This window comes from Fundulus heteroclitus, chromosome 22 (genome assembly GCF_011125445.2).
Source record: "Fundulus heteroclitus isolate FHET01 chromosome 22, MU-UCD_Fhet_4.1, whole genome shotgun sequence".
In the NCBI taxonomy this organism is placed as follows: Eukaryota; Metazoa; Chordata; class Actinopteri; order Cyprinodontiformes; family Fundulidae; genus Fundulus; species Fundulus heteroclitus.
The window spans coordinates 31,635,441-31,648,147 of record NC_046382.1 but is presented as its reverse complement, the minus strand read 5'-3'; the positions used below and the strand labels follow the sequence as shown (position 1 = coordinate 31,648,147).

Here is a 12,707-nt window from a genome sequence, read left to right as displayed (position 1 = left end):
TGCCATACCCTTCCTGTTTTCAGCTGATGGTTTAAACAAAGGTCTGTGAGATGGTCAAAACTTGGGATATTGTTTTACACCCAAACCCTGCCTTAGACCTCTGGTCAAGTTTCTTCCTGCTGTGGTCCTTGGTCTTGATGAGGCTGTTTGTTCACCACTGCTTTCCAAGAAACCTGTGAAGCCTTCGGAGAACGGCTGGATTGATGCTGAGATCAAGTTCCATACATGGGAGCTCTGTTTACTAGTTATGATACATCTGGACAGATGTGGTTGCACTGGATTTTAATTTTATTAGGAGTATCAGAGTTAAAGGGACTAACACAAATACATGCTACACCTTTCAGGTTTATACGTTATTGACTTGCATTCAACTTCACCATTATGCTCTACTTTGTGTCACAAAACATCCCAAAACGACGTTTAGAGTTTGTGGTTGTAACGCATCACAATGGGACTCGGTTCAAGAGGCATGAAAACTTTTCCAAGGCATGCTGTTGATCCTTTACTGCAGGCACTTCCCTTAACTTGCTTCTCTCGATGCCTCAGGAATGGATCACAGGCGGCCGCCTTCAGGAGATCTCTGGAAAACTCCAACTCGTCACCTTAACATCAGCATTTCTCGATGCATGGCTGCAGCTTCCTGGTGTTTCTGCTGCGGTCGCAGTAGAAACAAATGTCAATGTTTACCTTGCTTCCCTCTCTGTGGAAGCATTTTTGAACATGGTGATAAAACCCATCGGGGAATTATTTGAAATGTTTTTCAGCGAGGTACACTTCAGGATTAAAGTAAATCATACTAAATCCACTTTGGTTGCTGATAAGCTTGACACGCACACACACACACACACACAATCCTTATTTAATGTACATACTGAGGACCGTGCCTTGTCCTCTATAGACTTCCATTCATCTTCAAACCTTTTTGTGGCCTAAACCTGACCCTGGCCCTAACCTTTACCGGGTTATACCAAACCCTAATTCTACCCTAAACCTAATTGAAACCTTAGTGGTAAACCTAACCCTTAACCCAGAAAAAAGTGAGTACTACTTAACTGGTGCTTTAAACAGTAAAATGAGCAAAAAGTGTTCTCACAAGAACTCACACTCACACTGTAATTTATATATCCTTGTAAAGGCTTTAAACTCTGAAACGAAGAGGGTTTAAACACATTAGTGGAGGAAAAATAAAAAAAAAACACATAAAAAAAACAAAGGTGTTGAATATGCTTATTGCAATGCCAAGAAATTAATTTCAACGACACACAGTAACCAATATGGACTTAAATACCTAAGAGGTCTTTGTCTTAATACATAGAGGTTGTGATGAGTCAATTACATTTGAAAAATAAATGTAAAAGTCCAAAGAAAATCTTCTTCAAAGTCCGAAGAACCAGTTATTTCTCTTAAATAAGACATAAATTAAATTTTAGATAAGTTTTCAAGATCTTGCTGCACAGAATAATCCACTAGTTTGTCTTTAGAGGTTATCACAAGTCCAACACGCTTATTATCTGTATTTTATCTCCTAGTAGAGCAAACTTCTCAGGTAGCCAGCCTGTGACATGATGCTTTTTTATACGCCTTCAATTTGTAAATGAGAAGTCATTTACGACATGTCTACATTTATAGAAGTAATGAGCAGCTAATGCTAGGAAATACCTGACTGGTAGCATTTCATTACCTGTGCATCACTTAATGTTCCCAAGGCCACAAAGAAACCAGAAATTATCTGATGGGAAGTTTAAACCAAGCTGCTGTGTTTGAGATAACAGAAACTCAGCCTGAATTTGTGAACTATTGATGTTGTTCTGGCCGAAACTCCTTTTGTCAGGGGAATCAAGAACATTTGATTCTCCTAACCCTTAAATCTGGCAGTTAATTCACCAATGTGTTATTTTCAATTTTTAATTAAGTCAGATAATTAAAAATAAATGAATGAAATAATTACGACCTACTTAAGATTTAGCTTCAGTTTGCCCCGAATGCTCCACGAAATATCAAATAAAATGTCACAAACAAAAACTAAAATAAGTAAATTAAAAGAATATTCATGATTCTTATTCCACAGCAAATTGCTCAATTTAGGTTGAAATTCTAAAACAAATGACATATAAAGGTTATGCATGTATGAATAGATTTATTTTACATTTGCCTGAATATTCTTTTTAATATTTAATTAAATTACATAACAGTTAATGATAAATGAAAATAAATGTATTTATTCAAGTAAAAAAAGCATTATGTTTAAAGGCAGAGTAGAGGAAGTTTCCGAAAATGTAAGCAAGAAACTCCCAAGGGCCTTTTTGAATAACTGCGCATGCGCAAGACTGTCTTAACTGCTTTTCCGATCTTCAAAGGATCGCCTTAAAAATCTCCCAGATCCATTCTGGTTTTATTTATTTCTACTGATGCCTTCCTCTTCTTCTAATAAAGGTGTATGCAGTTTGCTTCTTGTAACTCTCAGCCATGTTCAAAGTCTACGGTGAGAGCAGCGGAGCTACAATGAATGGCTAACACTTAAGGTAACCGCTAAGCTAACCGGATACATAAACACTAGAATGCATGTGCATGTGCAGCCAGCAAGCGGGAACTACCAAGGAACGAGCACAATGGCGTTACATGAGCGCGTCAGAATGATGGCATGTGGGACAACCAATACATAAGATAATACCCCGAAACTCAAAGCTGAAAAAGATCGGCCACAATAGTGGATATATACCTTTAAGATTTCTATTCTTTTTGCCAAAATAGTCTTAATATTTAATAATAATTTAAAATATAATGAAATAAATGTATTATATTTAATATATCCTGGTGTTCTCCAGGTGATTTTCACCATCGGGACCAAAGATCAGTGAGTGAGCACTTTTCGGTCTCACATGCCTCTCGTGCAGGTTTTGCATATTCATGGTAGGAAGACACATGCATGGCCGTACGTATTAATACACAGAGAATGCTTGGTGTTGTGAACGCCTCTCCTTCCTCCGACCCCCTCTCTGACCAGAGAGGCCGGGAACCTCCTGGACAAATATTTAAAGTCAAAACAGGCCGGGTCCATAAAAAGCTGAGAGGTGGCAGCGTGGCTACATCTGTCAGGGGGTGGGGAGGGAGAGATGAGCGGAGAGGACTGGGGAGGGGGGGGGGTGGGCAGCAGCTGCTGAAACGAGTCTGGACACCGCTGACGCCAACACCTGTCCGTAATGGAGACACGCGGCGAGCAAATGTCAGGCAGCAGCCCCTTAAAAACGCACGCTCAGGGACACGAAATGTTCAAGAATCCATCTCTGATTGGCCAGAGAGCTGCTCGATAAACAAACTCGGGAAAAAAAAAAAAACACACACACATGTACACACACCTAACCCAGCCCTTTGTACCCCACCACACCCCTACTCCTCTGGCTGACCCCCATCTGTTGCCTCCCTGGGGAGTGTGTGTGTGCATCTGTGTGACTGTGTGTGAGGGTAAGGGTGGGGGGTCAGGGGAGGGGACGGGCAGGCGTTGGCCCCGGCTGCCTATTGATCAACAGCTGCTAGGCTTCTCATGCTGGGCTGGATGGCTGGGAAGGCGACAGCAGCTGGCTGGGAGCGAAGGTAAAACCTGGGACCCGAGCTTGCTGTCAGGGTCGGGGGGGGGGGCTCGGGGGTCGAAGCATACGGGCTGAAACCTGGAGCAGAGTTGAAGGTGGAGGGCCCGGGTCACACCAAAAGGCCAGGAAGGAGCAAGTTTCCATGTGCAGAGAGGGGAGCGGAGGGGGCAACAGGCGAGGGACAGAGCTGCCAGGGATGAGCAGCGAGGTTCTGGACAGGAGCCAGATGCTGAGGGGGGGGGGGGGGGGGGGGGGGGGGGGGGGGTTAAAAAAAAAAAAAGAAACGGCAGAAAGAAACAAAGAGGTTAGATCGAGTTAAAGCCAACATGTGCTTCGGACAAAGTGGCTCACATACCCCTTGAACTTTTCACATTTTCCCACGTTTCAACCACGGACCTCCGTGTATTTTAATGGAATTTTATAGGATAGACCAACATGGAGTCCAGTTCACCCAACCTGCCTTCAGACGTCGCCGAGGCATTAAACACCTGTAAGTCAGTACGAAGCCATCCGTCCTGTGAAGTTGCTTAGAGAACATGCTGCGAGTGAACAAGCCACACGAAGACCCAAGAACACGGCAGACAGGTCAGGGAGTAAAGCCAAGGAGAAGTTTAAAGCAGCGTTCGGTTATAAAACAAGGTCCGAGGCTTCAGGACGTCTCACAGAGCTCTGTTCGGTCCATTATCAGGACAGCTGCAAACTACCACGACACCAACGTCGACCTGAGCTGACAAACAAGGGGAGCGTTACAAGACTACGGCTCCATCTGAAAACATCTAATCATAGCTCCTAGCTTCTAGACCTTTCCTGAAGTCAGCAGAACTCTATCGCGGGGAGGATCGCAGCTGCGGTGCCGGTTCCGGTCGGCCTTTAACTCTGACATCATTACGTGACGCAAACGCACACGGAGGACGAGAGTCAAATCAAGACCTACAGCCTTCTGGAAACGAACAAAAAAGTGAACGCTCTCTTCTCTCCGGACATTTTCATTAATTTCTACGATGTGGGCTGTGCTCATATGTCATGTCATGCAAAGGATTGTGGGATTCCTTATAGCTCCTTAGAGCCAGTAAGGGACATCATGGTGTTCCTTTGCTAAAGGAGCTGCGAGAGGAAGCATACAGGCTCCTTTTCCTGCCTCCTTCCTCACTGACTGCACTATTTGGACAGCACCTATCATGGCGACCGCTGACGCACTTCTACTTGGGCTAAAGAGTCCATACCCATTAGACGTATTCGGATGGAGCCAATTATTGGTGCACAGCACAAATTTATCCTCAATGAAACCAAGATGATGTTGAGTTGCATGTAAAGGACACGGCAAACACAAGCAAGCCGGTAACACACGAGGCGGAAGGTGCTCTGACCAGATGAGACCAAAGTTAAACTTGTTTTGGGCTATATGCTAAATATCACGTTTGGCGGATGGCCTGAGACAGAGCAGTCCTGACAGGAAACTTGAAAAGACGTGGGACTGTGACGGAAGTTCAGCTTCCTGCAGCCAAAGGCCCGAGAAGAGCTTTAAAAGAGCTACAGAGAGCAACCAGAGCTATTCACCGAGACCTTTAAGACGTTTTGACAAAGATCTGTGGCTTCTTGGCAACCATAAAGAAACAAAAGGTGTTTTCAAACTTTTGCCCCGCGCCTGCTCTGCGTGAAGACACTAAAGTTCGGGTCGTTCTTTGAATGCTCCAGCTCGCGGGTCCGGTTTCCTCCTTGACGTCTTCCCTGCAACTGCTGCTGGACGTCGTGAGCAACGCCGAACACTCGGCCGCAGTGTTTGGCGTTAGACGGCGACAGCGTAGCTGACAGCTGTGAATGCCGTCGGGCCGTCACACATCTGCTGCGCTTGGACCGGTTTACAGAGGGGTCACAGTACACGGGAGGAGGGAGGGGCTGGAAAAACACAGAGAGAGGAACTGAAGCAGGTGAAGGAGGGTCGAGGGAGACGGACGGTAAACAAGCGGCTTTACAGGCTTTTACAGCCGCGCATTCCTCGCTCAGAAAAGGGCCCAGCAGGTCAGGCGGTGGTACGGGACGGAGAGACACCTTATCTGCACCTCATGACAGATTTAGACACAGAGACGCATCTTTTTTCCTTAAAGTCTGCTGGCTATCGAGATAAAAAAAGAGCAGAAAACGCCAACCTGGTTACATATAGTGGAGGCTGTGAGCCTTTGAGGCGGACCACTGCTGCAGACCCGACCTGAACACAAACCCACATGTGACCTAAATACGGCAGACACCTGCAGGAGGACATTTCCACCTTCAGCTCCAGAAACAGATCGCCCTGATAAAGGAACAGGAGGAGCGCTCAGAAGGGATGTTTCATTCAGATGAACTCGTCCATATGGCGCCAGGGCCGTGAGTCAGTTCTCTGAGGCGAACCGGGCCTGTCAACGCCAACACCAACACCACATCGCTGAACTCTTCACCCTGAAACAAATTAGTTTAATTATTTATCTTTATAACTTGCAGGCACACCGCGCAGCCTCGCTGATCTGCCCACAAGGAGTTTTTCCTTTTTCTTTTTTTTTAAACGCATTGGAGGCCAGAAAAAAAAAAACTAAAGGTGAGGCTTTGAACACCTAACGGGTGCTGGAAACATCTGGCAGATTACAGAGTCCAGGTCGACTCCTGTGTGCTCAGGTGTCCCAATGGGCTCCGCTTTGAGGTTTTCCTTCCTGTGGTTCTGTCAGATTTTAAAAATGATCAGGGTGAATTAATCATGAGGGCAGCAGAAAAGCCTGAGAATATAGAGGGAGGTAAATGTGATCCAGTTTAGCTTTGTTGCTCTATTTGATAGAACCATTTTTTTATTGATTTATTAGCTGTAGACCCGGTGAAACAGACTTTGGTAGGAGACAAAAAAAAAAGCTGCTTGACTGTAAAAACTGATGGCTGTTTTAACATTTTGCTTTATGAAACCTGAGGTTTATTTCAGGTGAAGATTGATTTGATTGGACTGTTTTTTTTTTTAAAGAGAGAATACCCGTGAAATAGAAAAATGACAACTTTAGGTCCTTTGCCAAGGCCAGGGTCCAAATGAGGTTTTCAGCTAAATGCTGGAGGATCCGTGTCTGATAAGATTTGATTAAATGTGATTATTTGTTGTTGCCGTTTGTAGTTGTGTTGAGAAGAAGTAAAAGAAAAGAAAAAGGGTGAAGAAGAATGGGAGCAAAACAGGAAGAAAAAGGAAGACGAAGCAAAGAAAGTATGAGAAAGAAGAAAAAGAACACAAGCATTGGCTTCCATGTAAACAACACACAGATGTGGTTAGTTTGTTAGAGTTTAGCGAATGGACAAACCAAGCCTGACTCTGAACAGGTTTGTTCAGGATGAAATTAGAATCCAATGTGTGTTAAATATTTTCCTAAAATCCTGGACAGGATGGGCCGACCTGAAGCAGTCGTAGAAAGATGTTGATGAAAGTCCCGTGTTTGTAGGGCAGTTTCTCGGTGAAGTAAATAAACCTTTACAGTGACATGATAAAAGTCTGGAGTCACCGCTAATTTCTTTATTTTTGCTCAATTGTAGGTCGTTTTAATCCACAACTCTCCATGGATTCAAACAGTTTTTTGGCACAAAATCTCACCATCTTTTCTTGTCTTTTTCCTTTTCTTCTTTTTTTTATTCCGTATACGCTGTTACATTATTCAATTAATAATAAAATTAAAAATCTAATGTAATACATGAATATACCTTCACCTGAATCCTTTTTTGTTCATTTGATTTAGGAAGAGGGTCCTAAAACCTCGCACTTGTTGATTCGTTACCCCCCCAGTGGGATGGTTTCCAGGTCTGAGAAAGAAAAATACACGTTTGAAGAAAAACTGATTATTTTCAGGGCTACGTTTAGACTAAAATCTTAAGTCTAAGACTTAAGTCTTAAGAGCGTAAAAAGCAGTTATCAGTTCTTGTCCTTTTTACGAGTGTCTCTTTCTGACAGACAAGCAGATCTGTTTAAAAACGGATCATTTGTTGAGTTTAAACTAGATCAGCGGTCCTCTTTTGTCTGAAGGATTTATAAACCAGAGATAATTGGTTTAAATAATAAGCTATTCTGTAAAAAAGGGTCGGGTCTTAGAATGAAAAAATTGAAAAGGCAGCTCAAATTCAAAAATAACCACAAAGAAATACTCACTGAGGCCACTTTGAAGTATTACAAGAAAGTTAATATAAGAGAAAGTTATGAAGGGGCGCCTGGATACTGTCTGCACCACAGCAGCAGCAGCAGCAGCAGGAGGAGGAAACCCAGTTTGCTGCTGGTCCATTTACTCTGCTTCCCTTTGCAGCACAATGCAGCGGCATTGACACAAAGAGGCCTCACTGTGGGATTCAGATGAAGTGGGGGGTGAAGCCAGGGGCTCTAGTTGTGGGGTACGGACACTGAACTTGGAGGGGCACAACGGGGTGAATGAGCCGAACAATGAAAGAGAGAGGGAGGTGGGGGTTGACAGACATTGAGGGGTAGAGAGGAAGCAGGGGCGGAAAACCAGCGTGACCCCGGCCCAGATCTCGGGGCCAGCGGTGCCCTCCGTCCCGCTACAGCTTCCCATCGACACACAATGCAGAGGAAGGCCCCGCGTTCGGGCCCCAGAGGCCCCTGGTGTCTTTGCCTCCGTTTGCTTCAAGGTGACGCGTCTTGTCCAGCAGCACGGCCTCATCCGGGGCATCTGAGACCAGAGCTGTAACAAGAATGTTTCTGGACGACCCGCACCGGTGCGTCTGGGTCGGTCCAGGCTGGCGGTGGGGATTTCAGAAGGCTGTTGTGGCGCATTCAGATGCAGTCAAATAAGAAGAGGAAGCTCGGCTAGGGCAGGAAAATGAGCTGCAGGTGAGGCTGAGGTCACTGGAGCCGAGCTGCGGTCAGAGAGAGAGGAGAGATGTAAACATCAGAGACAAAGAGGGACGGGGTTCAGTCATCTGATTTCAGATGTTGGAGAGCTTTCTTTGTCTTTGAAAAGGATGTAAAAAATTAAACAATGTGTGCGGTTTTAATCAGTGTTAAGAAAGACATGTCTCTCACATTTCACGGTCTAATAGCTCCCTCTACTGGCCGATAAGCTCCTCAACAAATGAATCATTTGCATTGTGTGGACCAATGTTTACACACATGTAAATGAGCCCAATAATTAGGATTACTGCGTATAAATTACACTGGGAAAAAAGCAGATCTGCTGTCTCACACTCTTTACTGGCTGGTACCTGTTCAAGTATCATCATACAGCCAGAACGAGTCGTATGGAAGAGTAAAACTAAATGAAATACACAGAAGTTCTCCTTTTGAGCTAGCATCCAAATCTATTTGCAGTATTCAAATGGCTTTAGACCATTACATTAACAAACACAGCTACACCCCTCTGATTAGAACAGGTCTTGGGGAGACAGGAAAAAGAAGGCTGCTCATTTCCCAGCCGCCCCACTGTGTAGAAAGTAACCCCAGAAAAGCTCCAAAGAGAGATGCCTAGGAGGCACCCCCACCCACCTCAACTACATCCTTTTAAATTGGAGGCTCTGCTCCAAGCTGCCCTAAATGATCCTGACTTTGTCTCTGAAGCACAACGCTTATTCCAGCTGTTTTACATCTAGGATCTTTTTTCAGCAATGATCCATGTATCACATAAACTGGTAAAACTAGAACTTTGCTTTCTGGCCTCAGCTTTTTTCTTCACAACAGACCAGAGCACTGTCTGATTTACTGCAGACAAGCTCCCAAACCTGAACATCCATCAGGCACCAACATCCTTGAATTGCTCTGCTTGAGGCAGAGATGGCCGACGACCCTGTTCTGGTGGAAACTCCTGGCTTCAGACTGAAAGGCGAAGAGCACCAGAGCATGGTGAAGGTCATGGCCGGATGGCATCAACAGAACCAAATCATCTGCGAAAAGCAAAGATGAGACCCTGAGTTTCCTAAACCAGATATCATCTTGGCCGAATCGTATCCATGAACACAACAATGCCCACTCGGACCCCCTCAGTGGTCCTGTGACCATCTGGTCCAGTGTTGAACATGCTGAAGATGTATAGACGCAAAGGTTCTCTTGGTTTCTGGGAAGGATGATCCGTCGGCACTTCTTTGGCAAGCTTTTCCAGAGCGGGCTGAGAGGTTTGATCCCAGGACCAGGGATCTCGCTTGGCGGTCCCCTTTCCTGATACCGTTACTTTCATATCTGAACATGTCGCTTCAATTAAAAGCAGCTAGGCCTGTGAAGGATTTCTGCTCTCAGGTTAGGAAGTTTGAAATAAGCTGAAAGTGGTTTTATTTTTGTCCAAATAGGTGAGACTCACAAAGGGAGTCAAAGCCTTATGAAGATGAGGAGTACTCTTCCTCTCAGAACCAGTAACAGTGCTGTCCCATTCTGTACAGATTTTTAGAAACAGTTTGTCTGTGGTACAGTTACAGGTTTTCAACTGGAAAAGGTGATCGACCGTCCTCGTTTCATTGTGAACCATGTCATAAATCTCTGACATGCGTTATTGTTAGTCTTCTTTTTCCAGTGTAATTTATTTTAAATAAGATTAAATGGGCAATCATGTCACATGTTTCACCCTAAACCGGCTCCTGTTCCCAACAGCTACTAAATAATGAAAGCATAATGTCTTATAAAGTTTCCTGTTTTTAAACAGTGGGCAGTTCTTGGCTTATGAAGATTAACACAAAACTGTCACGTTTTGCTGTGTTTCCCATTTAGAAAAGGAGCTCAGGGAAAAGGGCCTGTGCCTCCCAGAAAACCAGGAGGGAGTCACAAAAATCTGCAGCAGCTGAGACGGTGATCTAAAGGACAGTCGGCCTGTTTTTATCTAAATAAGCTGCTTCTAGAAATGTAGGAAATAAGAACAGAAAACTGGATCAAGTAACTTTTTCATTGAAACAAAAATGTCATAGCATTGGTGGCCGAGTACAACACAAGAAGAACTGGCCTCTTTTTTTTTTTCTTCTTTTGGAGGTGGAACACAAAATTAGACAAAAAAAAAAAAGAAAAAAAAAGGAACGACAACAAAATACCTGAAATATTATCTTTATCAGTTCATAAGTTACCAGTACCTTTCTGACACATTAACAGAGCGTTGTAGTGAAAGTGCAAAGAAATCAAAGAACTAAGTTTTAATCACGTGAACCCCCCCCTCCCTCACCAGCCAACTGAATTGATTCCCAGTTGCAAAAAGGTTATATATTAAATATTTGCAATTCTCTGTACCCGTTCATGGTCAAATTCCCACAGTATGGACAGACGTCTGGGTTTTCTACTGATCAGCAGTCGGTGGAGACGTTCGCTGACTACAACACATTTAAGAGTCTTTTGGTGAAAAGAACAAGGCGAAATATCTGCAAACCTCTGTGAGACAAGAAAAACACAAGAGGATCGCTTTTGTTTTTTCTTTGTTTAAAATATCCCTTTATCACGTCCGCATATTGTGCAAATCTGACAGAAGAAAAACCAAAAAACAAAACAAAAAAAAGTCAAGCAGACAAAGTCCAAAGCATCTAAAGTGCTGAGGCTAAAACTGATGGACACTGAAACTGCCACGGCGCTTTTAAATCACAGCATGAAACCAAGAGAGAATAAAACACCAGAACCGGTTTGAGCAGCGCTTGTGTCTGCATCAGGGCGCTCCCTGATGTCCTCGCAGACCCGACGAAGACGGAGCTACTGTTAAAATCAGCGACTACAACCCTACAAGAGACAGAATGAAGGACAGACAGCGTTTTACTTTCTTTTTTTTGTTTTTTTTTAAACCGTTAAAATGGTTAGAAATCTTTCGAAACACAGTGCTCAGTCTGATGGAAGTCCGATCTGCAGAGTCAGTGGCGCAGCCCAGTCCGACGGAGTGGAGATAAAACGGTAAGAACAGGAGTGGTCGCGTCTTTGGGGGGCAGGTAGGTAGGCTGTGTGTGACGGGGGAGACGAAGGAAGAAGGTGACGGTTGCTTGGCTGCTGCGCGCCGTCTAAAACAGCTGGATCATGGACTCCCGAGACTTTCCCACGCCGATCCATTTCACTGAGGAGGAAGCAAAGCAGGAAAGGACATCTTTATTAACCTTATGAGAGCCTGGAAGAGAAGCATCTTCTTTTTTTCCTCCACATTGCTAAATAGAGCTTATTTAGCTGTATTTAGCAAATAAATACCCTGTAGGGTTGTGGGTGCCACATTGTGTGGTTTTGGCTGCGAAACACCACCAGAGAAGAAATGTTGGCTACTGGAAAAGGATTAACAGCACTGCTGATAGCAGATCAGGTGTGGCTTTAATTAGGTTTAACTAATCGGTGGATGGATTCACGGTCTTTCCATCACTGACCATATTCTAAACCTTCAAATTATCGCAGCTGTGAGGCAGAAAGGTCAGGCTGATTCCTGCAACCACTGAGCAGCTCTGTCTGTTTTTCTCCTGACGACGACACCAGAGCTGAAGCTCAGTGATGTGTGGTGTTAATAAAGTGTAGCTATGAATATATCATCCTGCTCAATGTATAAAAGCTCATGTTTTCTCCACATCTATTGTTTCCATCATACAGAAATGCTGGTCTGGAAGTTGTGTATAGTTCACACAAATGATCATGGATTATCGGCAAACGAGGGGTGTGAATTTTTTTTGTATTATTAGTTATTAGTTATTATTAGTTAGTTATTATTAGTTATTATTTTGTAGATTTTTTTATTCTCTGAATAAACTCATTTAAAATCAAAGGCTGGATTTTAAAATGTGTTTTCTGGGTGACATTTTGTAATGAATTAACTGCTTTTACACATGGTTATCGATTAGAGCGGAGAGCGACACAGAGGTGGGAAAAGCAAACAGGAAACAAGAAGAACAAATATAGCTCTTCATCACATACAGCAACAACAAAAAATTAACTTGTGTCATATAAACGCTAACTCACTGACTAAGAACCGTTTTCTAGGTGCAAGCATGGCTCTGCTGTAAAGACTTGCCTTTTTTTGTCTTGGGAGCTATAGGAGAGGTTGAATATATCTTCTCTTTGATTATTGGAGGGTCAGAGACACAAAACCATTGAGGAAATCAAGATCTAAATAAAAAATTTCAAATATACTAATCGATCTTCACGGAGCTTAGCTTGTTTTTTTTTTTACTACAAATTGTGTGTAACTGTGT

General features: G+C 43.7%; 1 protein-coding gene across 2 annotated transcripts in view; it reads right to left on the bottom strand.

Annotated features, from left to right (window-relative positions):
• Window positions 1-10,595: 10,595 nt before the first annotated feature.
• adss2 (adenylosuccinate synthase 2) overlaps window positions 10,596-12,707 on the bottom strand; it is a 29,366-nt gene continuing 27,254 nt past the window's right edge. For both annotated transcript variants that reach the window (XM_036126823.1, XM_036126824.1), the window contains one exon: window positions 10,596-11,593. In XM_036126823.1, the coding sequence (XP_035982716.1) occupies window positions 11,541-11,593 (53 nt within the window). In that variant the 3' untranslated portion in view covers window positions 10,596-11,540. The remainder of the gene's footprint in view (window positions 11,594-12,707) is intronic.